The sequence below is a fragment of the Filicampus tigris genome, chromosome 18, assembly GCF_054856515.1.
Source record: "Filicampus tigris isolate MCC_2025a chromosome 18, RoL_Ftig_1.0, whole genome shotgun sequence".
NCBI classification, from domain to species: Eukaryota; Metazoa; Chordata; class Actinopteri; order Syngnathiformes; family Syngnathidae; genus Filicampus; species Filicampus tigris.
In genome coordinates this window covers 6,440,001-6,465,479 of record NC_141234.1, presented here as the reverse complement: position 1 = coordinate 6,465,479, position 25,479 = coordinate 6,440,001, and the positions used below count along the sequence as shown (strand labels likewise).

General features: G+C 41.1%; 2 protein-coding genes across 3 annotated transcripts in view; one reads left to right on the top strand and one right to left on the bottom strand.

Moving 5' to 3' along the window:
• Positions 1–999, bottom strand: part of LOC147132208 (uncharacterized) — a 40,310-nt gene extending 39,311 nt beyond the window's left edge. Inside the window, exon 1 of one of the 2 annotated variants that reach the window (XM_086014896.1) lies at positions 857–999. In XM_086014896.1, the coding sequence (XP_085871022.1) occupies positions 857–859 (3 nt within the window). In that variant the 5' untranslated portion in view covers positions 860–999. The other variant, XM_086014897.1, reaches the window with a different exon arrangement.
• st3gal1 (ST3 beta-galactoside alpha-2,3-sialyltransferase 1) overlaps positions 1–25,479 on the top strand; it is a 43,430-nt gene that overhangs the window by 15,522 nt on the left and 2,429 nt on the right. The window contains exons 2-4 of the mRNA XM_086014895.1: positions 14,767–15,351; positions 16,841–17,034; positions 23,315–23,494. Of these exons, the coding sequence (XP_085871021.1) occupies positions 15,067–15,351; positions 16,841–17,034; positions 23,315–23,494 (659 nt within the window). The 5' untranslated portion in view covers positions 14,767–15,066. The remainder of the gene's footprint in view (positions 1–14,766; positions 15,352–16,840; positions 17,035–23,314; positions 23,495–25,479) is intronic.

The window sequence follows — 25,479 nt, the reverse complement described above, 5'->3', positions numbered from 1 at the left end:
TAATTGAAAAAAACTACATCATTGAATAATTGTGTTTTTTAACCATTCTACGTCAAACAACAACAAAAAATCATTATTATTTTTGCCATAATCGCCAGCCTTTTAGTTACTGGTTTGATCTTCTCTATTCAATGCAATGAACGACGCAATAAGTGTTGTTATTTCTGCTAAGAATTCAAATAAATGGCCTTGTAACATGTTCAAATAGGTTTTATAAATGCTGGTGCTGTTATTCCTGTCTCTGGCTGTTTTAATCAACCAGTGTATTTTGAACACATCCATATTGGCGCACATACACTGGTGCAATACACTGTCCGCTATTTTCTGTTTGCATTTCATTTTAATATCACTTAATGATAGTCGACTTATAATGTAAGCAATGTCCGATGAACCAAGTCGTATGCGGTGGGAAGCAAAGTCTCGTAAATACCATTTGTAATCGCATTTTACGTCACCATAGTTTCGCCATTATCTGAACAAAATTGGCTCCATGGTCACGCGCCATGTGGTTAGCACAAGGCCGCGGCGCTCGAACGGCAATTAGCGCGCCTGAGTTTACGCAGCTAATAGGCCACCTACGTTCGTTCATGTATAAACGTGTCCCAAATCTTGACTACAGTTGCTTAAAAGGTACCTTACAAAGCTAAGAAGGAAACAAAGGCGTCGAAGATATGACCGCGAAAATGTTTGCATTCATCCATATTGTTTCTACCTGCAGTAGCCTGCTACATTAATTGCAGCACTCGAAGCGCGGGCTTTCGGACGCTACCTCCAAATGCGGTCATGCGTGTCCTAATATCATGCAAATAAACTTCACGGCACCATAGTGTCATGGCAGTAAAATACATTTACTCACCATTCCTCTGTATCTGGAAGCTTTAGAGTCCTCCGTATCTGGTCACCTTGTAGTCTCGAGTCAAATTTGCGCCAAATGAGAAGAGCGTTCGATTTAAGGCACACCTCACACCGTAGCTTCAACGCAAGTTTGACAAACCGGGCAATTCTGGGCCGCCCCTCTCCCAAATCAAACATCCCCTCAATCACACAGTGTTAATATGCCACACAGTCTACTATAAATGAGCAGGGGAGGGAAATACATTTTGTAAAGAAAGATCAAAACAACGCCTTTATTATATGTAATGCATTTATAAAAAGCACATTGTCTGATTTCAATAAAATGCTATGTGTATGTTATATATTGTTATAATTAGAAAATACACATTTTAATCAAAATTATAAGGGAACATTAAAATTACATCCTGCGATTTGCTGGCAACCAGTTCAGGTGCTACCCTGCCTACTGCCCGAAGACGGCTGGGATAGGCTCCAGCACGCCCGTGACCCTCGTGAGGAGAAGTGTCTTGGATAATGGTTGGATGGATGGATTATAATTTCATGGTCACTGTGAGGGATAGTGAGAGACAGTGGGCAGGCCGAATTTGGCCCCCGGATTTCCCTGGGCCGTAATTTGCCCAGGTCTGAGTTAGTGTGTATGTAATTATCTTTAGCTATCATGATCACACAGTAGCAACCAGTTCACTAGCTAGCATTGATGTTGTGTATTATCTTGGCTCACACAAATAGGGCCCTGCTGCTGATGAACATAACAGTGTGGGGGAGGGGCATAGACTGGGTGGGGACTTAAATCTGGATGTGTGTGAAGCTTGCCTGGCAAGCCTCATCCTCATTCAAAATGGCGAGCGTGATTGATGATAGTTTGTTCATTCATCATTAAAATAGTTCTAAATAATCTGAAACACATAGAATCATACAGCGGCCCGGTGAAAGACTGATTATCACATCCGCCTCACAGTTCAGAGGGGTGCACGGTTTGATTCTGGCTCCGGCCATCCTGTGTGGAGTTTGCATGTTCTCCTGTGTGGGTTTTCTTCGGGTACTCCGGTTTCCTCCCGCATTTCAAAAACATACATGGTAGGTGAAGTGAACCCTCTAAATTGTCCCTAGGTGTGGTTGTGAGCACTCAGTCGCTAGTACAGCATCTGGATTTCAAAAGGTAGTTTAGCTCTCAGCTCAAATATGCTTCTAAAAGCTTACATACATGAATGATCTGGGCGAACGACAATATAAACTATTTATTAACATTGCTCTTACAGTACACAATTTCATTCACTAATCTTAGCATTGATAATATGAGTAACAATACTGCTGGTATTAATGTTGTATATTCGCCTGGCTCACAAATAGGGCACTGCTCCTGATGAACGGAACATTATAGGGGAGGGGCATGGACGGGGTGGGGACTTACAATATGGATGTGTGTGAAGGCAGATTGTACTGTTTTTCACATTGACTGTGGAATTGAATGAAAGTGTAGCTCTCAGCTCAAATGTACTTGGTCGTCTGGTATCCCGAATGCTTCACAACCACGACGACAAAAGTCTGGCATGTCAGAATATTTGTTTGTCTTGCCGCATAATGTGACATGTCCTACATCATCCTTTGATTGGTTCTTTGGCATTGACTAATAGGAAAACAGTGCAGAGGAAATGGATGTGGGGAAATATTGGAAAAGTATACGTAGCATTTCAACTCATGCTATTTTCTAACTGCAAAGCTAGTAGCTGATTAGCAAACGTGGTGTCATTCAACAAATTCGTTACAAGTTCTTTTTGGAGAATAGACAGTCCATACTGCCCACTCCCCACCATCCAGGAACGAGGCCCGTTCCACTCCATAGTCTCTTTTTGGGGGGACTTTTCTGAGCAGGGAACAAACGCACATGCGCATAATGCCTCTGTCGACATATGACTTTGACAGCTGCTTGTCCCGCCTCCCCAACAGGACCTGAGCCCATGGACTGAATCTTGACGGGAGCATGCGACGATTGGGTTGGTCGATGACCGTCGAATGATATTTATCTGGTAGTCTGAGAGCGTGACAATTGCCAATGACAAAAAAGTCATGTAGTTTGAGAAGGCCATTAAAGTCACCTTGTCATCCCTATGATGAGGGGTGAATCTGGATGCTTTAGTTTGAGTTTATTTACTTGGTCAGCCAGCATTTGTAGAGCATCATTCATGTTAACTTGTAGTGGGATACAAACACCGGCCAGAATCAAAGTTTAATTCATATGGTGAGTAGAATGACTTACGGTTCAAAAATTGTGACTCCAATCCGGACTTCAGTGTGTGATAAGGTCTGTGGTATCAATGCATGATTTCTCGTTGGTAGCATATTCCACCGCCTTTTGTTTTCCCTGATAGCGCCGTGACTCGGCCCACACTGTGAGGTTTTAAGCCAGCAGATGTAGCGCTGTGTCTGCAATGTGTTTACTGAGCCAAGTTTGAGTGAAGAAGAGAGCGAGATAATGTGCAAACACTTTGTTGGACTTTGTGGGAGAGGAGAAGCTCATGGGAGTGTAGTTTGAAATCCTTGCTGTCCAAAATTGACTAGGACGCCGGCTCACTTCACCCTCAACCCACGGTGTTGCCTCTAAGCGCCATAGAGTGCTGCCACTCCTCTAGTTAGTTTCTCAGAAAAAGTTTTTGTGAATGGAAGTTTCTGAAAAAAGGTCTACAGTCCCTAATGCTTAGCTGTCAAAACATAGATTGCACTTTCTTCTCCCCCAAATGAAAAATGGCATCATTGAATTTGCACGACATTGTGCATATAGGAACATCACCAGTTTTTTTTGTTAATGGTCCCGTAAGGACGCTTTTGAAAACGTCATGAAACATCATTTAATCATGTTTTGAACTCTCTAAGAGCAATTTGCCCGTGGGGACCACATTTTAGGTCCAACGATTCCCCACTGGTCTGGATATATATATGCTTTTCTCTCCGCCGGACATCAACTCCTTCTCTCCGTCGGACATCAATTGGAAAGGGCAAAATTACATGAAAAATTGTGGCATGACAAATGACACATCCGACCCCTGACCTCTACTACTTCTTCACAATCAATAGGTTTCTTGCTCATATGTGGTATTAATTCAGATTGGATGACAAATATTTCCACACCTGATGCTGAAGCCAAATTGGTTCTCTCCATTTCATTGGGCTTTGACATTCAGGTTTAGGACATCAAGCAGGCGGTGGTATAGGCAGGCCCTCCCGTTCTTTTGATTCCCCGTCACGTCGGAGCCTCCGCCGCGGGCCTCGCAGCAGGACTCACTTTCTCTCATTTGGCACAAGCGGCGACGGGGGCCTTCAAGAGTGTGTCGTTTCCATTTGGGCTGATCAAACGCTTCGTTTTGCCAGCGAGGCTTGCGTCGCGCGCGTCACTATCAAAGAAGAAGTGGCGAGCAACCGCAATGAAACCGACAGGGCCCTCACCTTCGCTTAATCAAAGCAGCTGCCAAAAGGGAGGAGAAAAAGTTTTTCCACTCCTGCACCCAGTGTGGATTGCACTCCCACCTTTACCTTAGTCCCGCACACACATACAGTCTCCCTGTCAGATTAGACTCAGCACTTTGACATGGGCTCGTAATCAGCTTAAAGGATAATAGCGCCATTTATTGAGTTTTGCTTTCTCTCCGCCGGCCATCAACTCCTGTGGGCAAACCTTTAACGTCACTCTCAGCAAATTCAAATCAGCACCTTTTATTACTTGTTCCCGAGTGCAGCGGTTTAATACAACACCGACCGTTTGATGGAAGTTGGGTTATGTTGACGCTAATATAGCAGCGATGTGTCAACCACTACATCGGCTCTGCAACCTGCGGCTCCAAAGCCGCGTCTTTGAAATGACTTTTTTTTTTTTTTTCAAATGTAAAAGATGACATGCTGCTCGAAATATGTGTTCGTATGCAACAAGATTTATTGAGCTATTCGACCCCCGGTAGGCAAAACATGGATAAATCCAAGAAAAGTTTCTGAAGAAAACCGATTGTTTAACGCTAAGCCCTACCAAGGTTATTATAGTTAACAAAAATTAAAACGTAAATTGAAAAAACATATTTTTTATGAAATGAAAGAACGAAAAATACTTTTAAAAAAAACAAAAAACTACATGTTATGTTTATAAAATTACCTATGATTATAGAGAAAATGGGGGTAAGGAGGACTTATTCAATGTCTGATTTTTTTTTTGTCTTAAGTATCAGTGGCTAGTCTCTGCAGCCTCCACGATTACCCGATAATTCAAAATAAGGCCAGTATCGGCCCAATACGATACCTGGTATCCGTACTCGACCATTCGTAGTTTTAACACCGCAACACGGACGCTGTTCATACGCAGTCTATGATGTTTCCCATTATGTGTAAGCATTAAGACAGCAGACATGCAGGCAAAGTTATGTTGTGTGTGTGCATGTGTGTACTCGCAGGGGGTGAATGAGCAATCTAATTGAGATCATAATTGCACATTCACTCTTATCAAGTCAATCCGGTAATGAAATCTTAACGATAATGTGGGCACTCAGAGTTTGTCCTTTCATTTAATTAGCATTGATTGTTTGAGTGCATGTAGATCTACCAATGAAATGCTGTCGCGCGTCGGACCATTTTTACCTTTAAAAACCAGAACTGTGGCACGGGGCTCGGTTTGCTAATATTGATGGAAAAGTTTTCGCTGTGGTTTCCCATAAGGTAGAACGCACATTGTCTAGTGGGAGTTCTCAGTGTGAACAACCTGCAGTGGTCAGATAACACTATGGCCGTGTAGATTAGACCAGGTGGAGCTAACGCTTCTTCCGAGGACGTTCAGGTGATTTAATACTTCCCGTCTTAATCCCCCACACACACACCCACTCACTGTAACTGACATGGTGTGCCTTCGGTGGGGGGGGGGGGGGGGTGTGGGCTGTTGGGGGCTAAATCCCCAGACTTTCTTCACATATTTTGGAAGTTCCAGTCTCTTTGATGTTTGATTTCAGAAGTACAGTAAATGACACGATCTAGCCCATGTTGGAATCTGTTGACATTTAGTTGTTGTTCTAATCGGGGGTTATGTGATTAATTAACCTCATTTTTTCATAGGAGGAAATTACAAAAAAAAACACAGTTGATGTACTAAAGTTAAAAACATTGACTACCAGACATTTATTTAACGCATTTATTTCAGAGGAGGTCTTTATTCATGCAAAAGTGTGTCACTTATTTTAGAGAATACCTGCCTGGAGAGCTGTGGATATACAGGACAAAAACATAACAAAAAAATATATATATATATGGCCGACAACTAATCGGTTCTCAAATTATTCAATTAATAATTTGATAAACGAATAATCGTTTCAAGGCTCTGTTTGAAATGGTCCAAATCCTTGGAATTTAAATCCTGAAAGGAGACTGATTATCTGAATAAAATAAGACATTTGTAAACATCTGCTTTTCAATTTGGAAAACACTGATCAACATTTTTGCCAATTTTCTGACATCTAACAGACATGTTAATTTCTGTTTGTGTATTTTCTGGACTGTCAATTTGAGAAAAAATCCTGTTTTTTTAAAGGAGTGGAAATTAAAATGTTTGTTTTAATCCGAAAAAAATCGACAAATAATCCACACATTAATCCATTATTTAAATAATTGTTGGACTCAGCAATAGTCATAACCAATTTATGAGGTTTTGTGTGAATGGGCATACATGTTTGCGTGTGTGTGAGTAAGGAAAGTCAGATGGTCACAGAATTGTTACCTACCTGTTACAACGCGAATGTGTATTATTAGCACGTCTTCCTTGCTTGTTTATTTTTGTCTTCTTTCAATAAATGTGGCGCAATAACTAATTGAGGCGCGGCCTCAACTAGAGCGATTGCTAGCATTGATGGGATTTGTTGCTAACTTTGAAACAACCAAGAAGTTAATGAGATAATTAAAAATAATGGTTTCTACAAAATAATGCGATCACAAGACTATGGTAATCACTTGACTGGTTGGTTCCAGTTTGAGCAAACAAACCATGCTGTTGTTCTCCAAGAGATAGCAGCATTTCAGTTGAGGTTAATCTGGAACACGATCAAGCACAAACCTGACCTGCCTGACATGGCGAGAGCAAAATAGTCGCCAAAAGAAGAGAACCATTTGTGGAGTGAAGTGCAATCCGGCCTAATTAAAGCTTGTCGTTAATTAAACAAAGAGATGTAGTTGTAGGACAAGATGTGCTTGGCGACTGTTTCCTTTCCCTTTCAAGCATCCTGCCAATTCGTCAGCCAAATCCTCCGAGTCTTTTTCCACACTGTAAGCTGGTCGGCTTCCCACATGTGGAAATTCTTTTTGACGACGTGCCGCCTTGTGTTTTAATCTCCCTCACATGTTGACGTCGTGTGTAATAAAAGTTCTTCCCACTCATGTAACGTCATGAACAAAATCCCGCCAGAAAAGGTGTACAATGACCAAAAAGCAAATAAATGTGATTATTTCTGTGTTGTTACCTCAGTGCTAGTGATTAATGGGACAGTCTGGCTTGGAGATGGAGAACTTCCTTGACAAAGCACATTAATAATGAGGCTGCTTTACATTCTCGCCCCTGCTTCATCTGCCTATCAGTGGAAGTGCAGGAAGCCTCATGAAAATGCAGCTAAAAACACTGAAATGTGCTTAACAAAAAACATGCAAATGCATTAGACGGCGCTCTTTTGTTCAATACAGAGACAGATGTCCCATTTCGCATTGAGAACACACATCAATAAACTTGGCTGCCCTACATTCGGTTCACCTTGCTATTAATTCCTGAAAAAAAAATGGCTGCTTGCACAAGGGTTGGATATTTTCCATTTGAGGGAAATCAATTTTTCAAGGAAGAGCAAAGCTGCAACCAACTATTGATCCGTTATTAAATCAGCAAATATGCTGAGAGGAGAAACTGGTTGTCTCAAATTATAAGCGGGTTGGTCGTATGACTGATGTTTTCGTTATGTATGTACCCGGTATATTAGGGGCGTGCATCTCTCCAATAAAAGATACGTATCTCGACACATGGGGTGCGATACTATTCAAGGACGGTTGAAATTTTAAGTGGAAGAATTTAACTTGGTTCGATTTAGTGGGATTCAGCTTCAGCTTCAAAACAGTACGGATCGGTTTGAGAGGTATGATGCAATGAGTTTCTCGTATATACATGTATTGTATTACATGTTGTATATACAGTACAAATACATATCACCTTATATTTGAAAATTGAACGATCCCGTTCCATTCGATGCACACACATCATCTACATCAAAAACGATTTTCCGATTCAACGTTTTTTTTAATCACCCCTCAAGTGTATGTGAATGGACAGAAAGATAAATTGTGTATGTGAATAGATAGGCGTTTGAATGATGTTGGGATGTGAGTGTGTGTGAAAATCAAATTCACATTATGCGTGTAAGTAAATGGACGGATGACTTAACTGTGTGATGTTTGTGTGTGGTGTTGTTCTCAGTAGTAGAGGTAAAGTAGCGATTATTTGTTCTAAATTAGTGGCAGGTTTGCCTCACCCGTGCTGCACTCAACCTGTATCAACAGAAGTTGTAACGGCTTGAAGCCAAGAGCAAAGTGCTGTGTGAGTGTTCCAAAATGGCAAAGTGGAGCTGGGGGAACAATTGACGGTGTGACGGCTCATCTCGAGCAGAACTGCTTTTTGCTTCCATTCAGGGACACCGGGCGAAGGAGGTAACTCTCCGGGGAAATGTTGGTGCTCCGGGCTGCTGCACGAATGAGTGTGTGAAGGACATAAGCATTAAACCTTAGAACATGGGAGTGTGCTGATGAGACACTGTTGCTGCGATACAGTCGACTAAAATAAGCAGCCGAGCTAGGAATAATAAGATGAAGAACCTGTGAAGTGGAGTCAGAGATTTATTTCTAAACTCAGTATACAGGTTTGATGATAATTGCTGAAAACGTGCAATGACTGAACTATTTAATACTCAAATTGTGGAAATATAACGTTTGCGTATAGCTTTAGAGCGCCTCATTGTCGACCATGAGTGCTCGCATCTTACGGAGACAAGGCAGGAAAAAAAAGCAGGGCAAAAAAAGAAAAAAGCGTGTGGAGGAGTTGCACTGGAGTGGCCTCTTTAGAGTGCCTCGTTGTCTCAAGGCTTTAACGATGCAGCGGAAAAGTACAAGGATTTTTAAACATAAATGATGCATTGTGTACTTTCCTGCACAAAAAAAAAAAAAGAGTGCGACAAGGTGGTCCAAATCAATATCAGTACAAAAAAAAAAAGTTCTATTGCTGGGCTTGCTTGCCCTCAAAATGCCATGAACACTCAGGTTTGATTTCGGCCGGTCGACTTTTGTAGGATATCTTAAAAATTCGAAGCAACACGCGAGTATAAAACGTGAGCTGAACCTATCAGTGTCTCGAAAAGATTGAACTTTGACTTTTCTCACAGTCGGGCTTAAGTCGCCCCTCACAAAAAAGCACAAGTGCTTATCTTGTGTTTGTTTTTAATCCGACAACAGATCTACCTTCATATCGGCGAGCTTTCAGCGCTGAACTTCTTCACTTCTTTTAATCATGTGAACAGACTTCAATGCACTCTGAAAGCCTCTTTATGCACTCGAGCAAGAAACAGCCGCCGCAGCCGCAGCCCTTTTTTATATGAAGATAAAACGCTGACTGAAAGCCAATATGTGAGAATAAAACTCTCCCAAGTAAAGCGCCAAACTTAAAGCCTCTGCGGATTTGCAGATGTGATGCCATCAAATGTAATTTTTTTTTTTTTTTTTAAAGTCTCTTCATTTCACATTCTCTCAGTTACAGTATTAGTTTTGGAGCAGGAAAAAAAAATCCCTCTGGACGTGTTTTTTCCCCCCTCAGAAACCGACCCGGGCATCTTTCTACACTTGAACATTTAACACTGGTAATTAAACCTACACATCTTTTCTGGTATTTTCCTCATGAATGTGGTATTCCAATGAACCCCTGCCAACTTATGATTCACCAGTCGCATTTTTTTTTCTGTGAAGCTTAACTACATGAACCCTCTTTAATAGCAGGGGAAACGTTCCAGGCTCATCCACAATAGGTGAAAATCTGAAAATGAAGCAAAACATGTAGACAGACATTATAGCAATACTCACGGGCGGATTTTCTTTTTCCTCTACGTAGAACAATTCATATGACTGCAGTTTACTGAGTCACAAATTCTAGTTGTGATGTGTATTCTTTGTTTGTATCTTCATATACTGCCCCCTGGTGCAGCTGTATATTGCCGTGTCTCCTGATGACACAGGACCCATTGATACCCTTTTAAATTGCATTTTAGATATCAAGTCATGGATGGCAGATAATTTCCTACAGCTCAATCAGGACAAGACTGAGGTTTTAGTTATCGGTCCCGAAGGTCAGAGAGAGAAGCTTTTACCAAAACTACCCATTTTTAATCCCTCACACTGTGTGAAGAACCTTGGCGTCATTTTTGACTCTGAGCTCAGTTTTATTCCTCATATTAAAAATGTAACCAAGATTGGTTTTTATCACCTTAAGAATATCGCCAGAGTCCGCCCGTTTCGCTCTCAGGCTAACACGGAAGTGCTGATGCATGCCTTTATTTCCTGTCGTTTAGATTACTGTAATGCCCTGCTCTCTGGCCTCCCGAAAAAGAGCATTTCACCACTGCAACTACTGCAGAATTCAGCCGCTCGGGTGCTGACGAGAACCAGAGGGCGGGAGCACATTACGCCAGTTTTGAAATTGCTGCATTGGCTCCCTGTGTGTTTCAGGATCGATTTTAAAGTACTTTTATTAGTTTATAAATGTGTTAATGGTCTTGGGCCATCTTATTTATCTGATTTGCTTTTATCATACCAGCCCTCGCGGATCCTGAGGTCCTCTGGCGCCGGCCTTTTATTTATTCCAAGGGTGAGGACCAAAATGCATGGCGAGGCTGCATTCAGCCGTTTTGGTCCTCACCTTTGGAATAGCCTGCCAGAGGATGTCAGGTCTGCAGAGACTGTTGATATTTTTAAGAGGAAGCTCAAGACACACCTTTTTAGTTTGGCTTTCAACAACTTTTAAATAATTTATCTTTTCTTTTGATTGAAGATAATTCTATGTTTTGCTTTGAATGTTTTAAAGCACTTTGAGTTGCATTTTTATGTATGAAAAGTGCTATATAAATAAAATGTGATTGATTGATTGATTGATTGGTGGCTAAGTCCCCCCACACAAAATGGATTCTCTTTTCGTAATTAGTCCATCTTTTTGGAACACATTATGCTTAAACGTGAAACCCAAGGTTTCACTGTACATTATTTGACTAATTTAGTCCAACCAATTTTTAAAGGTAATTTTTTTCATATTGGATCATTTTTAATTATTTACTGTCAGTACTTCAGTTCATGTCTCGCAGCCAATGCGCCACTTGCATTCCCTCGCGTCTTTACAAGTGCTTCGCTGTGTTTATGAATCTGATTTATTTAGCTACAGTAGTCTTTGTTCCTTTGTTTTGTTCTGAGCGCCCTTGTTTTTCGTTGATGGAATACATGTCTTGTCAGGCCTTCAGCGCCAAACTGCCAAAAAAAAACAGACGTCGACATCCCACAAGACAATAGCTTTCCTTTTTGGGCCGACGCATCTAATCTGCCGTCGCATCCACACACGACAGCGAACGTCACAACCAGTAAACACACAGAAAGTGACCTGTAGATCCCAAAAAGCATTCCGCTTACAAGAAGTGAAAATAGGACAAAATAGTGAGCGGGCCCCCACGCATCACAGCTGTACCGGCTTCCATTGTGACTTTCGTGACAAAGACAAAGCAGAGGCAGCAGAAATGGTGACTGTGCTCTGCAGTTGGACTAAAAAAGATTGCTGACGTCTTTCCTATATCTTGAATCATAGCCGCTGGGTCAGAATCACACTTTAAGGCCACAGCCACACATGCATATTGCATTGCGTATTTTTTTATAGACACATTACAAAAAAATCTGCTAACATACATTAATATGCAAGATATCAGCAACCAAGTCAAATCAAGAGGAAGTCAAGTCAAATTTTTTCTTTACAGTAATATAATCTATGTGCCCCCCTTGGTCCAAACACAGCATTCTGACCAAAACTGCGTTTGTGAAATATGGCAAGCATAAAAATCCACCCATTTTTTAAATTCATCACCGCGGACGGCCATTTTGCCTTATACATCCACTTGTTGTCGACTGAAAATGTCATCAAGGGCCTAAGAGCTGAGATAACGACCAATCACGGCTCACCTGTTTTCTGGGTTTGGTAATGTGACGTTCACAAGATAGTGCCTAACATTAAGATGTCATTTTCAGTCGGCTGCATGTGACAGTAAGGCAAAATGGCCAAAACCGGGTGGATTTTGCTGCTTAATTCATATTCCACCAATGCTACATTAATAAGAATGTGTTTAGACTAGTCGGGGCACGTAGAACACATTATTGTAAAGAACATTTCTGACTTGACTTCTTCTTTAATTGTCTTGTTTTTTACATATACAGGTATATATATATATATATTTTTACTTTTATTTATGTAATATATATACATGTAATATTCCAACTTTATTCTTGTAAAATAAATGTATTTCTCAGAAATTCGCAAAAACGCAAATTTTAGAACTTCATTGTTGATTTCAAAGTTTTTCTTATAAAACAACAACTGTATTCTGGTTATATTTCAACGTTATCTGAAAAACATTGTTGAAGTGAAATCTTGACCTTTTTCAAAATATAACAGGACATATTTTGTTGCTTTACTTTCTCACTACAACATTTTGACTTTTACATGTTGAATAACTTTTTTCCAACAATACTATGGCTTTATTCTCATTTAAATTATTCCATTGCTGATGGCAGAGCCTCCACAGGTACCAAATAACTGAAAGTAAGAAGTTAATGAAAATAAATTGCTGGTATGTTAGAATGTGAAGTGCATTCATTAACAATCCTCCCACGAGTCAGCTTGAAAGTGGCTGATTAAATTCCTTGCAGGGGTTGAATCTCAGTTGACAAGGTGAATACTTTACGCCTCTAGATGAATATACTGACTTTCTATTGAAGGTTGGTGTTTGAGGCACGTCAAGGCGAAGGTAAAACTTCCCATTTTTGGGAGGTCTCAAACATCTCACGTCATCGCGGAACAGCCAAACTGTTTCCGAGGAACAGAAGCTGAAAAGACTTTCTTGTTGCGACATCCCACAAAGGTGATGACTTTTCAAAATGGAAGATTAGGGCCCACCCCTCCCTTCTCCTCAGTTATCAGCGCAGCCTTTGCTGTCTCAGCTTGGCAAACTTTGATCAGTGTAAGTCTGCCATCCTTTAGTCAGACAAGGTCAGGCGACCCAGAAGTGATGTCTAAAAACGTTGCCAGCTGTCAGAGAATCCTGGAGATACGGGAGCGGGGGTTGCTTCAAAGTGATCCGAGTCAAACAACAGCCTCGTTTATGGGAAGAAGCAGCTCTGTTCATTGGAGTGTCCCCAGGTTGTCAAAGCTTCCCCCAGTAGACAATAACCCAACTCGGCTTGTATGCAAATCTGTAGTCCACTGTGACTTAGAGCAGCAAGCGGTGCCTTCTTGTGCAACGGCTTATGTCCTTGCTGCTGATAATGAGTGTCTGAACAGGATAAGTGGTAAAAAAAAAAAAAAAAAAAAGGCGGGGGGGATGAATTCACAGTCATATTCTTTAAGCCCGTGTCCCACTGAGGGGAAAACATTTCCGACTGTTAGCGGAGGTAGAAAATACGCATTCATGTCAGGTTTCCGTTCAAGGTCGTAAATGTTCGCCAAACGGTCGTCATACGTTCGCTAGACGTTAGCCTAGACTTTTCTTGTCACGAAACATGTTCAAAATTTCCTCGCGACCGGAAAAATCACAAACTGATGGATGGATAGATAGAAAATACATTAACCTGATAAAATTGTAACGTTATTCACATAATATTGCAACATTTTCCACATTAATACTTTTTTTAACCACACTATTATGACCTAATTCTTGTAACATGGCATCTTTGTTGTAAAACTACATCTCAATTCTTATAAGACATTTACACAAAGCTGCTCAAATAGCCAATAACCCAACAGGTGTTGCATGCAAATCCGCAGTCCGTTGCGACTTAGCAAACGGCAGCACGTCGAAGCCTTCCTGTGCATCGGCTCGTGTCCTTCCTGCTGATAATAAGCGCCTGCCCGCTTCCTACTCTGATTGGGAAAGTGACGGGACCGCTGTGCCCCGGTGACCTCTGAAGCCAATCCTCTTTGCTTCCCTCCAGGGGTTACCATTTGAATGACCTGATCAATTTCTAATCAAGAAATACCAGGAGGCTTTCTCGCTCCGTAATGTACTGTGCTACAAATCTTCCCTTACGAGGGGCGGCGGCTTGTTAAGACGAAAAGGGCAGGTTGAGTGTTTCTAGGGATCACTTTGCCTTGTATTACACCCTCCCTGCACTGTGTTAATTGCTCCACATCTTCACAGAGAATCTGCCGTCAACTGAATAAGGATATATTGCATTTATGAAAGCGCAAATGTCCTGCTGAAAGACCCCGATTGAATGCAGAGGGCGAAATGAAAAGCACAGGCCCTGTGGGAATTCTGGCATCAAAGAAAATACAGATCTAATAAAAGCCATGCAACCTATTCTTCGACTTATTGCCAAGTGACTCTGCCAAATGTGAAATGAGGTACAGTATTGATACTTAGTGGGATGATGTAAAATTGCACAACCAATTAACAAGAAACTTTATAGAGCGCGCGGCATGGTGGTCGACTGGTTAGCACGTCTGCCTCACAGTTCAGAGGTTGTGGGTTCGATTCCGACTCCAGCCTCCCTGTCTGGAGTTTGCATGTTCATCCTTGTGTGTGTTTTCCCTGGAGACTGAATGTCCTTTTGTTTGCATTTCAGGTAGATGATTAAATGAACAGAAGACCCGTCAGCCGCTGACCTTCGATTCGGCGTGGGAGAGGAGCGAGCTATATTTCCTCATCAGCCGGACCATATCGAACAGGGAGCGTTGTATTCTTGGATTTGATAAAGGACGTTCAGGAAAGCAGAGATGTGAAAACTGAGAACCAGGAGAACGTGTCAGCCGAGCACGGAACTGCTTATTTTCCAAGCGTCTTGCGCACTTCAAAATAATCCCGATGCTATATTTACCCTCCGTGCACTCAAGGTTCCCAGTCAAGTGACTCCCGACGTGACAGAATGACTTCGCCCAAAAGCAGGAAGTTGAAGACGTTGGCTCTTTTGTTGTGCGTCGTGACGTTCACCACCTTCCTCTTCAGTTACACCTTGCGCGAGCCCTCCAGCTACTTCTTCAAGTACGCCTTCCGTTTGGCCGCCTCCACCAAGGCCCCGTGTGCCTGTCGGCAGTGCATGACCGAGGCGGAGGACGACCCTTGGTTCACAGAGCGCTTCAACCAGTCTGTTCACCCGCTCATGGCCAGGGACAACAGCGCACTCTCAGACGAAACCTTCAAATGGTGGCAGGTACTTGGAGCCAGTTTTGTAGCACTTGTAGCAGTGGCGGTTTCTGGGATGAGCAATAGGTGCGGCCACACAGGGCGGCGTAGCTGCAGTATGTTTTTTTTAATCGGGGTAGGTGGGTGATGGAGGAAGTCAAGGGGGGTCTCACAGAGGTGTGCCATTCAAGCTTCCACTGGTGACCAAGATTATCGTAGTTAACAAAAACTGAAAAATGAAATTGTGAATGAAATAAAATCAAAACGAAAATGCTTTTAAAAAACAAAATCTAACTGAAACTACATCTTAGATTTGTAAAACTAAAACTATCTAATTTTAGCAAAAAATTCATTTTGTCTTTGTCAATTAATATCATATAATAAATTGGGGCTCATTTTCAATGTATTTATTTCAGAATTGCTGTACATCCGTACAGAAGAAGGAAGGTCACACAGTCATTTGAGAATTGTACTTTAATGTATTTTGTTAAACACTACTGAGTGACCTTTTTTTATCTTGCAAAAAACAAAAGTGAAAATGAAGTTAGAAATAACTATTGTGAAAAATCCCCAAATAGTTTTATTAACACCCTGCTGGTCACAGAGTGAGCTGGGACCCGCAGTCACCTCACACAGCGTCCAATTAGAGGCCAAAATAGGAAAAAAATAAGAGTGCAGTGTTGCCTCCTGTCACAAGTGATTTGAGCAAACGCCTCTCAGACGAGGCCTCATGAAGCAAATGTCACGCGTATCAACAGCTGACTGGCAATGATGTCAAGGGTGTGACCTTTGCATGAGCCCAAGCTATTTTATTTGTAAAACCTGTCAAAGCTGAATGGAATGGAAGTTATCCTATTTGCTCAAATAGTGGTTGTCCCGCTAATAGTCGTTGGGCCCACAGTTTAGTTGCAAGCCCATATGAACTATGTTGCAAACCAAAACAGCAGCACCCGGCAGGGAATGTGAACAGATTCTCCAATGATTTAAAGTGCGGACATGGCATGTTGTAAATGCTATTTGGGATCTATTAGAGTTCTGAAAGGTGGTCACTGCATAATGTTGCGTGCTTTCATGTTAATCTTTCTGGGAGCTATGCGGCTTATTTGGCAGTATGGCAGTTTAGGTCTTGCGATTCAAAACCGTTTAGCTCCAGCAGTTACCTCATTAAAACACATAAATTATTTAGTATAAAATAAATTCCAGTAGGCACTGAATGAGTTGTCCAGTGGAAAAGTCTCATCCTTTCTATTTCCAGCCTGCTTGGCACAAATAGCAGAGCGCACACACGCTGCTGAATTTATTTTATCTGCTGTCTCAGCGAGTTGAAAGCCACCAGATGACGACGAGGCCAAAAGCCCCCCCCCCCCAACCCCCCCCCCCCCCACACACACACCAGAGGGCATGTCAGTAATGTGTTGGCCTCCTGAAGTCCCTTTGCCCTTGTTCAATCGCTTCCACTTCAATTTAGCCCGTAGCAAAACACACACTATGAGGCCCTGTTTGTGCCGCCCCACCAGTGGCTGCAGTTGGAAAAGCGGCCGGCCAACTTCAGCGAGGTGGTTGAGGACCTATTCCATGTCATTCCTGACGATATGGTTTACGCGGACGCTGGGCCGGAGCGCTGCCGGACCTGCTCCGTGGTGGGGAACTCTGGGAACATGAAGGGATCCCAATATGGACACCTCATTGACTCCAGTCATTTCATTATAAGGTTAGTAAACCTTCACATGTATATTTTCTTTTCTTTATATCTTTATCGCTCTTGCTTTCTTTAGCCATCTCTTTGTCTCTCTACCTTTAACTAGCTCTATCTAATCTAGTCTATCGATCTAATCTATCTACAGTATCTGATATATAACTTTTGTAGGGAGTATGAGATCAAGGAAAATATTGGGAACTGTTGATTTAAGCAATTCATAATGTCAGAAACAGCAGAGAATTTTACATAATCATTTGCATGGATGTGCCAAAGCTTTTGCAAAAGAAATGAGAAACTACTTTTTTGATGTGAACAAGTGACACAATGATGTGAAAATTGAACAAGTAGTTTGAGAAATTCAATTATGATCTGAGAAATGTACCAACGCAACTGAGGAAAAACTAATTGCGGAAGCACAGGATGCTTAAAGGGACGGTGGGGCCGGGATGGCCATGTTTTCACTATCAAGTTCATTTTATATATTTTTTGATCAGGAGAATGAGAAGAGTTGTCATTTTCTATTTTATCTATAAATTTGGGAGAAATTAGGAAATAAGTGACTCCATGAATAACGCCTCTTATTAATGAGGAGAATGGCCGCGCCCCCTACCGTTCTATCCTTGTTCGGTCGGAGTCACTGGAGGAACCGATTACAAACCCTCCATTGGAAATTATTGTACTTTCATTGCTTATAACGTCCAAAAACTGTGATCAATTGGCACCAAAATGTATGTGGACATCCTTACTAATGACCACTTCAACATATCAAAAGGATTAACTTCTCCGTGGCTGATTTATATGAGAATGAGGAAATGTGGAAGTGAGCAGAGCTACATAGATTTATGCTGGGACGAGTGCACAACTGCATCTTTGCTAAAAAAAAATAAAAATAAGAAAAAAATAAAAACACTGCTTCTTTGCTGATCACAGTTAGGATGGGCAAGGGCATTTAACACCAGTCAGGCTATTTACAGAGACTGAAGTGGGATTGAGTGGACGCGCACATTTATTGGGATGAGTAATGTCTCCAGTTTTACGACCGACAACACGCCTTCCAATGGAACGTAACAGCCGAAATGGTGCGTTCCAATGCGGCCACACTCGGTTGCGGAGTCGGATGCGCACGTTCAAGACACTCCTGGTGTTCAATGGGGTCTTACCTCACTCTGACGCCGCGTCACTCTCGTGGCTGCAAGCAGTGTCGGACAACGCACGCGACTGCTTAGGATGCAAACCCCGCGACATGAAGACGCAGGCTCATGATCACCTACAAACGCTGCGCGGACAGTAAGGAGCTAATGTTGTTGTGCTAATGCCTTTTGTTTTAACGGCCTGAAGCTAGTCGTTGCTATTAGCTGTACCATTATTCTACTGTTAGATGGGGAGAGAAGGGGGGGTGGGGAAATAAACATCCATGCTTGCCTGATTGCTTGCGCACTGCCAGTTGTCGTCTGCCTCCCGAGAGTTGACACGAGTTTAGCGTCGCTAAATGTCCGAAATCTAACCAGTCAGGGTTCGTGTGCGCATTCATGCTCTTGTCCGCTTCAGCTTGTGAAAGTGGATGGGCAATCGCCACGGTATTTTTAATTTTGTCGAGGTGATCATGATGAGATCACGTTTTGTGTCAATAAATCACATCTATTGTGCAGAACACTTTTATACTTTCACAGGTTGAAGTGGACAAGAGTAGTAATGTGAATTTGCATTTTGGTGGCAATCGTCTGTGTTTTAGACAACAGAACTGACAAGGCGAGCAATATTACCATGCTTGCCTCCCTCCCGTGACGTAGACCGCTGAGACCGAAAACATAACATAAGCCACGCCCCAAAAAGGGGCGGGGAAATTTGTCGTAAATCTAATCACAAAAAAAGACCTTAAATCATGACAGAGTCTTTTGGGGGTGCACTTTAGTACTGATGTCATTTTTACATGCAAACCTATTATATAAGTGCCAATGTTAAGATCACCCAAGTGTCCATTTAAATTACAAAAAAATACATCTATAGTAATACACATTGGGCTACTTGAACTCAAACCAATAAACTATTAAAGACTATATAAATCCTGCTGATAGCAACATTTCTGCGTTCATACAGTAACATGGCTGCTGAAGCAAGGTGTCACCACTAAGCAAAATTATCGCTTATCATCCGGCCCAGCCGCCGCTGTGACAGCACTGCACCGTTGTCTTACCGATTCAATTATACGCCGCCACCGAGACACGCGTTCTCCATCCCAGCCATTAGTGCAGCGCGTTGTTGCATGGCGCTGGAAATATTCTTCGCTCTTTTTAATTCATGCCAGTGTGATATCTGCAGTCATGCCTGGTTGGTGGGGGGGCGTGGCACTAAGCCAAAAGGTCACACGGAGCAGCGACACAACAAGCTGTGCAACAATGGAATGCATACAGTAGTCCGCCAAACAAAGGCTCATTGATTTGTTTGCCCTAAATGCAGATAGAGAGAACACAATTTTGGGGTAGTTGTGTGCTCATCCGTCAGCAGTGTCTTGCGTTGCCATTTGCTCTGCTGAATGGAGGATCAGTCAAAAGCTTAAATTGGCTAGCCTGATGTAAGCCAGTGCAAATAACTTCATTAAGATGGATCTTTAAGACAGCGTAGCAAATGGTTTCGGAGCGTCGCATTTGTTTGTTGTTTGAAATAGGCTTTTAAAAGTGGGATTATGCTCCACTCCTGAGAAAGTAATGACATCACTTCTCTCAGGAATTGGAATGCTGAGATGCTAAAATGACAATTTAGAATGGAATCGATAATAATAATGATAATGCAAGGTGATCAAAGCCATCGCTGCAATTGTGCCCCCTAGTAGCTGTGAGCAGCATTGCCGATGACATTTGCTTAGTTCGATTGACTGCTAAGTAAGGGTTTTGTTATTCTTCATGATTTCACCTTTGGTCATTTAGTTGTGAAAGACAAAAGAGAATACAGTGAATCAACACATATTTACAGATCGGTATTTGGTATTTTAGATCCTGCTATTCATTATTAAACTTGCCTAGTCTTAAAAATATTGATTTGGCGGCATTTGGTGGCAACTTGCTGACAAGCATCCGTGTTGAATTGAGGAAAGGAGCTTCAGCTAGTCAGGCCATTGCTATTTCAAAGGGGAAAAAAAAGTGCTTTTCTACCATCTTGTGACAAAAAGGCAATTACAAACCACTAATTGATATAAAACCTAACCGAATCATTTAATTTTAGAATATATCAAAATACGTATGGAATCGTCTTTTATTGACGAGAGGCATAGGTTTGAAGGAAATGCCACTTTTACACTACTGACAAGTTCAATTGATATCTATTTAAATGATAACAAGAAACTAATGGCAAAATACCCTCTTGAACTGATCCGTAGCTACCGTGGATGTTGCAATGCCATTCTTTTTGGCAATCTGTAGCATTTTATAACCGGTTGTCCCTTAGCATTTCCACACTAAATACAATTTTTGAAACACAACTGAGTCACTGCTGTGCTCCTCTGGCAATGCTGTGACATCATTGCTAGTGTGCATGATTTCACCTTTGATCCTTGCACTTGCATGAACCTTTTTGCATCTCAGCTTTTACAATAAATAAACACAAAAGCGCAGATCCTTTACGAGCCGCGTAAAAATGAAAGTTTCTATTAAACCCTGAAGTCTTTTATGCGTCTTGATCTGATGTCTCCGTGCGCCTAATAAAAATGTGCAAAGTGCTCCTCTCGGGGATTAGTAAACCAGAAGCATGTAAGCATTTTGAGAAGTTAACCTTAAGAAGAAGGAACAGCGGCAACAGCGGCGGCAGCAGTCGGCGTGTGAAATGAGACAGTAGTGAAATACCGCTGACCTTTAAAGTGTTACTTGCTTATTACATACTGCGTGAGCTCACACAGCACACCAAGCACTAGAGTAACATTTGAGGCTACTGTGAGAATTTTCTGGGAAAATAAAACATTCCAAGGTTATTTATATCAATTTAGATTGACACAAAATCATAATTGAAATTATTTGTGGTGTTTTAGGAGACGCAAAAAAGGCATCTTGAAATTTTGACTGTTAATCAGATGTACCTTGTTTTGTATTTAGTTTAACACAGTAACAACAATGACTTTTATGTAAACCACCAATGTAGAATCTATCCATCCATCCATTATTGATACCGCTTATCCTCACAAGGGTCGCGGGGCGTGCTGGAGCCTATCCCAGCAGTAGGCAGTAACACCCTGAATTGGTTGCCAGCCAATCGCAGGGCACACACAGACAAACATCCGCACCCACAATCACACCTAGGGGCAATTCAGAGAGTCCAATCAACTTACCATGCATGTTTTTTGGAATGTGGGAGGAAACCGGAGCACCCGGAGAAAACCTACGCAGGCACGGGGAGAACATGCAAACTCCACACAGGGAGGCCGGAGCCGGGATCGAACCCACGGCCTCTGAACTGTGAAGCGGACGTGCTAACCAGTCGGCCACCGTGCCGCCATATAGAATCTAATGATATTTTATTATTCTTTAAATTGTTAACTATAATTTATTATTCCCAGGTCAGCGAAAGAAGATGATTGTGTAATTTATTAAGTCAAATTTGGTGTTATTAATATTATTTCATTTTCATTTTGCATTATTATTTATTTAGTCTGTGCAAGTGCAAGAAGTAAAAAAACTGAAATAGTAATACAGAACATTTTAATAATAATAATCATCATCATAATAATCATAATAATAACAATCATAATCATAATAAATATGGTCATTAATTATAAAGAATATTACACAATAACATCCATTCATCCAATGCATTATATTACAATTAAATGATAAAACGTATTATGATTGAGTGGGAGCAGTTGATAAAAATGTATTATTTTTCCCATAGTAAGTTAAGTCTACTGGTACTTTCATTAAACTAAAAAAAAAAAAAAAGTATTTTTAATTGAACATTTTTGCATTATAGAAAATTACAATACGTTTAACACAATTTTAAACAATATTATTTACTTATTCATGACTTGCAGATAAAATAAGGGCAATAGTTTAAAAAAATATTCTAACACATTGTATTTGATGGATTCAAATCATTCAATATGAAATTCTAAAAGATATTAAACAAAACATGTTATTGGATGACATTAAAAAGTGGAATATACTTTCAAATTTCCCAAATACATCCACCAAATATTCTTTTTATTTTATTAGGCGCAGATGGAAATTCTGTGATCCAGTACAAGAATTTAAAAAATAATATATTTTTTAAGTATAGTAAAACAAGCTGTGCAAAACTTTAATGTGTTGAGCAGAATGTTGGCATAATATGATGAAAATAAAAGACGTTTGTGCTATGACAGCATGGAAAATGTGAATTTTGAAGTATTTCACTGGGAAAAGTGTGAGACACACACTTCCTGCTTGGTTTTGATTCCCACCATCTAATAGGTGCTAATTAACTACAAGGCATGAAGGATGGAGACTCAACTCCATTTTGAGACTTTACTGTTGTAGATGTTGCAGCAAAGTCTTGGAAACCTGTTAAAAGTAACACAAATAATTTATTGTAGTGCCTTTGTGCTTGTCTTTCTTGCCAGTGGCTGCATCTTATTCCCTATGTAGTATTTTCTCAAGACAAAACTATATAACTTTCGATAGAAAGTAGTAGCCTTTTGCCAAAGGAAGCCTGCTCGACTTTGACAGGTTTTGGTGGAAAATGTCAGCAGAGTGAGTAATGAGCAAAATGATATTGCCAAGACCTCAGCGGACAAGACAGGCCAAGTTACTCCTTGGTGCTGCTGGGAGGTCATCCTAATGCAGGGGTGGGCAATTCCGGCCCTCGAGGCAGGGTATCCTGCATGTTTTCCACCTTGGTGCAACCCACCTGATTCAAATGATCAGGTCGTTATGCAGCTTCTGCAGACCTTTCTGATTATATGATCGTTTGAATCAGGTGTGTTCCAGCAGGGAGAGATGGAAAACAGGCAGGATACGGGGCCGGAATTGCCCACCCCTGTCCTAATGATTTGTCTCCTATGTGGCACTGACAGCATCCAACTGCCTCCCGAATTCTCGCCAATTACCTCGGCTGCAGGAGAGAGTATTGTTGGTTGTAATAACAGGGAGCCCAGCGTTGTTGTGCTGGAAATGGACATCGGGTTGTTCTAAATTGCTGTTTGTGAGGCCAGAAATTGGCAGAATGGGACACATTGTGCTTCTCTTTGTGTGCTTGCATTGTTCTCAAAATAACCAAGAAGGCTGTTTTTGATGTGGCGAGTCAAATGTGTATCAATTGTGTGTTGCTCCAGAATGAACCAAGCGCCCACGGCGGGATTTGAGGAAGACGTGGGCGCCCGGACGACACATCACTTAATGTATCCGGAAAGTGCCAAGGATCTCGACAATGCCACCAGCCTGGTGCTCATTCCCTTCAAGACCCTGGACCTGCAGTGGCTCATCAGTGCCTTGACCACAGGCACAATTAATCAGTATGTGCGACTCTTCAATAAATATTTCAGTTTTAAAGGGGAAGCCAACCCTGAAATTGATCAATTTAGACTAGTGGGGTCGCATAGAACATTTTATTGTAAAGAAAATTTTGGGGTTGACTTACCCTTTAAGAGACAGTGATGACGATTATGTGAATTGTGTTTGGTTCATACTTTAATGTAGCGTCCGTCCACACTGTCAAAAACCTAACTTGATTTTTGTGGGCCCAAAACAGTAATTTAAGAGCAACTTTAAAAGATAAATTATTGACATTTATGGCAAGCATTTTAGTTAGCACAACAAAGCAAGCAGGTTGTTTGCTCCAAATCAATTTGCTTAAGTGAATTTTAAAAGATTTTGTTGAATTGCCCAAGTGAAAATGTTATCAAAGTTTGTTGTCTTGAAATGTTTAGTTCACTCAACTTTTGTTTACAGTGCATCAGAAGTTAACTTTTTAACTTTTTTTGCAATTGATGGCTAAGATAGGTATCGCAAAATAGCAAACATTTGTTAGTAATTGGCACCCTAAGCAAAAAGGTTTATAACTGATACCACAAAATGGCAGCAAAGCATTCTTTTTGTTCAAATAAACCTCCTGAACTCACTTGAACATAGTGCTTTGTCACTACAATGCCACAAGAAGTTGCAAAACCTCCTTTCAGATTGTATTAGTTTTAACACCTAGTACATATTCTTCCATTTGTAAGTTATTTATTTGTAGTGAAACTTGGATAATTAAAATTACTATGGGGAGACAGTGTCGTAAAACAGGTGGTGTGGTCATTTAGTGCATAAAAGTGCTTCACATGATTTACCATCGTTTGGAATATGGTTGGCGTATTAAAATGATGAATGGGACCAGGTGTAGTTTCAAATCTGCATTTTTTTTTCTAATTATGTGACATTTCATTCAAGTTCTACTTGGGCATAAATATATGCCTTAAAGGCAGTTTGTCAAGGTGAGGCGCTAAGATACTTTAAAAAACAACACAAAGATTTGCCAAAACAAGAATAATCCTCCAATAAATTCCTCCCCCGCCTGCTAAATCCTCAATGGCTTGTGGTTTAATGACTGAGCCTTCCTGATAGTAAAAAAAGCCAAAAAAACAAGATGGATATATACTTCTGCCTATAACTCGACACCAGAGGTAAACCCAAACAAATGTGTCTCATAAAAGTAGAGTTGTTGCCCGAGTAATCATTCTGCATCATTAAATGTCATTTTACAAGCCGAAAGACTGCACTGTGTAAGGTGGAGCTGTGTGTGTGTTTAAAGCGCACTCTTCATTTAAAGATGAGCAACTTGAGATGTGGGAATGTGCATACTAACTATTCATCTTACATCTTAAGTAGAATTGAAAATAATTATGAAGTATTTGTCACAGTTTCTCAGCTCCTCTCTCACCCTAGTGCGGCAGCAATATGAGTCATTCTTTGCAGAGGATAAATAATATATGTCTGTAGGATAGCTGTACCACCGCGGTACAGATGCTAACCAGAATTTTAAGACAACAAACATGGCCTGATTTTTTTTATTTTTTTATTATCATTATGGGATATCCTGGATTGCATACACTAAAAAAAGCCTGTTCATGGATATTGGTTGCATGCAAATCATGTTTCGCCACATGACTATGATTTTATTTTGTGCAATATTCTTTTTTTTATGAAAATGCCACAAACCTTTTTTCCTGTGTACCATATTAATGATCATAACCAGTTCGTCACATCCACCTCATTGGTATGCCAATGAAGTGGACCACCTCGCGAATGCTGTCCAACCCCCGTTGCGCTTCCACACACATTTTTTCCCATTTTTACGCTGACGTTTGCAGTTTGGTCACAGCGCCGGTGTGACACGCATATGAAAAATGATGCAAACATTTTACAGTATAAGCCAAGCGCATGTGAATGTGAAATGCCCTCCCATGGCGTTTAATCAGCTTTGTTCAAACAGGCGTAACAACCGTAACACGGGGCCATC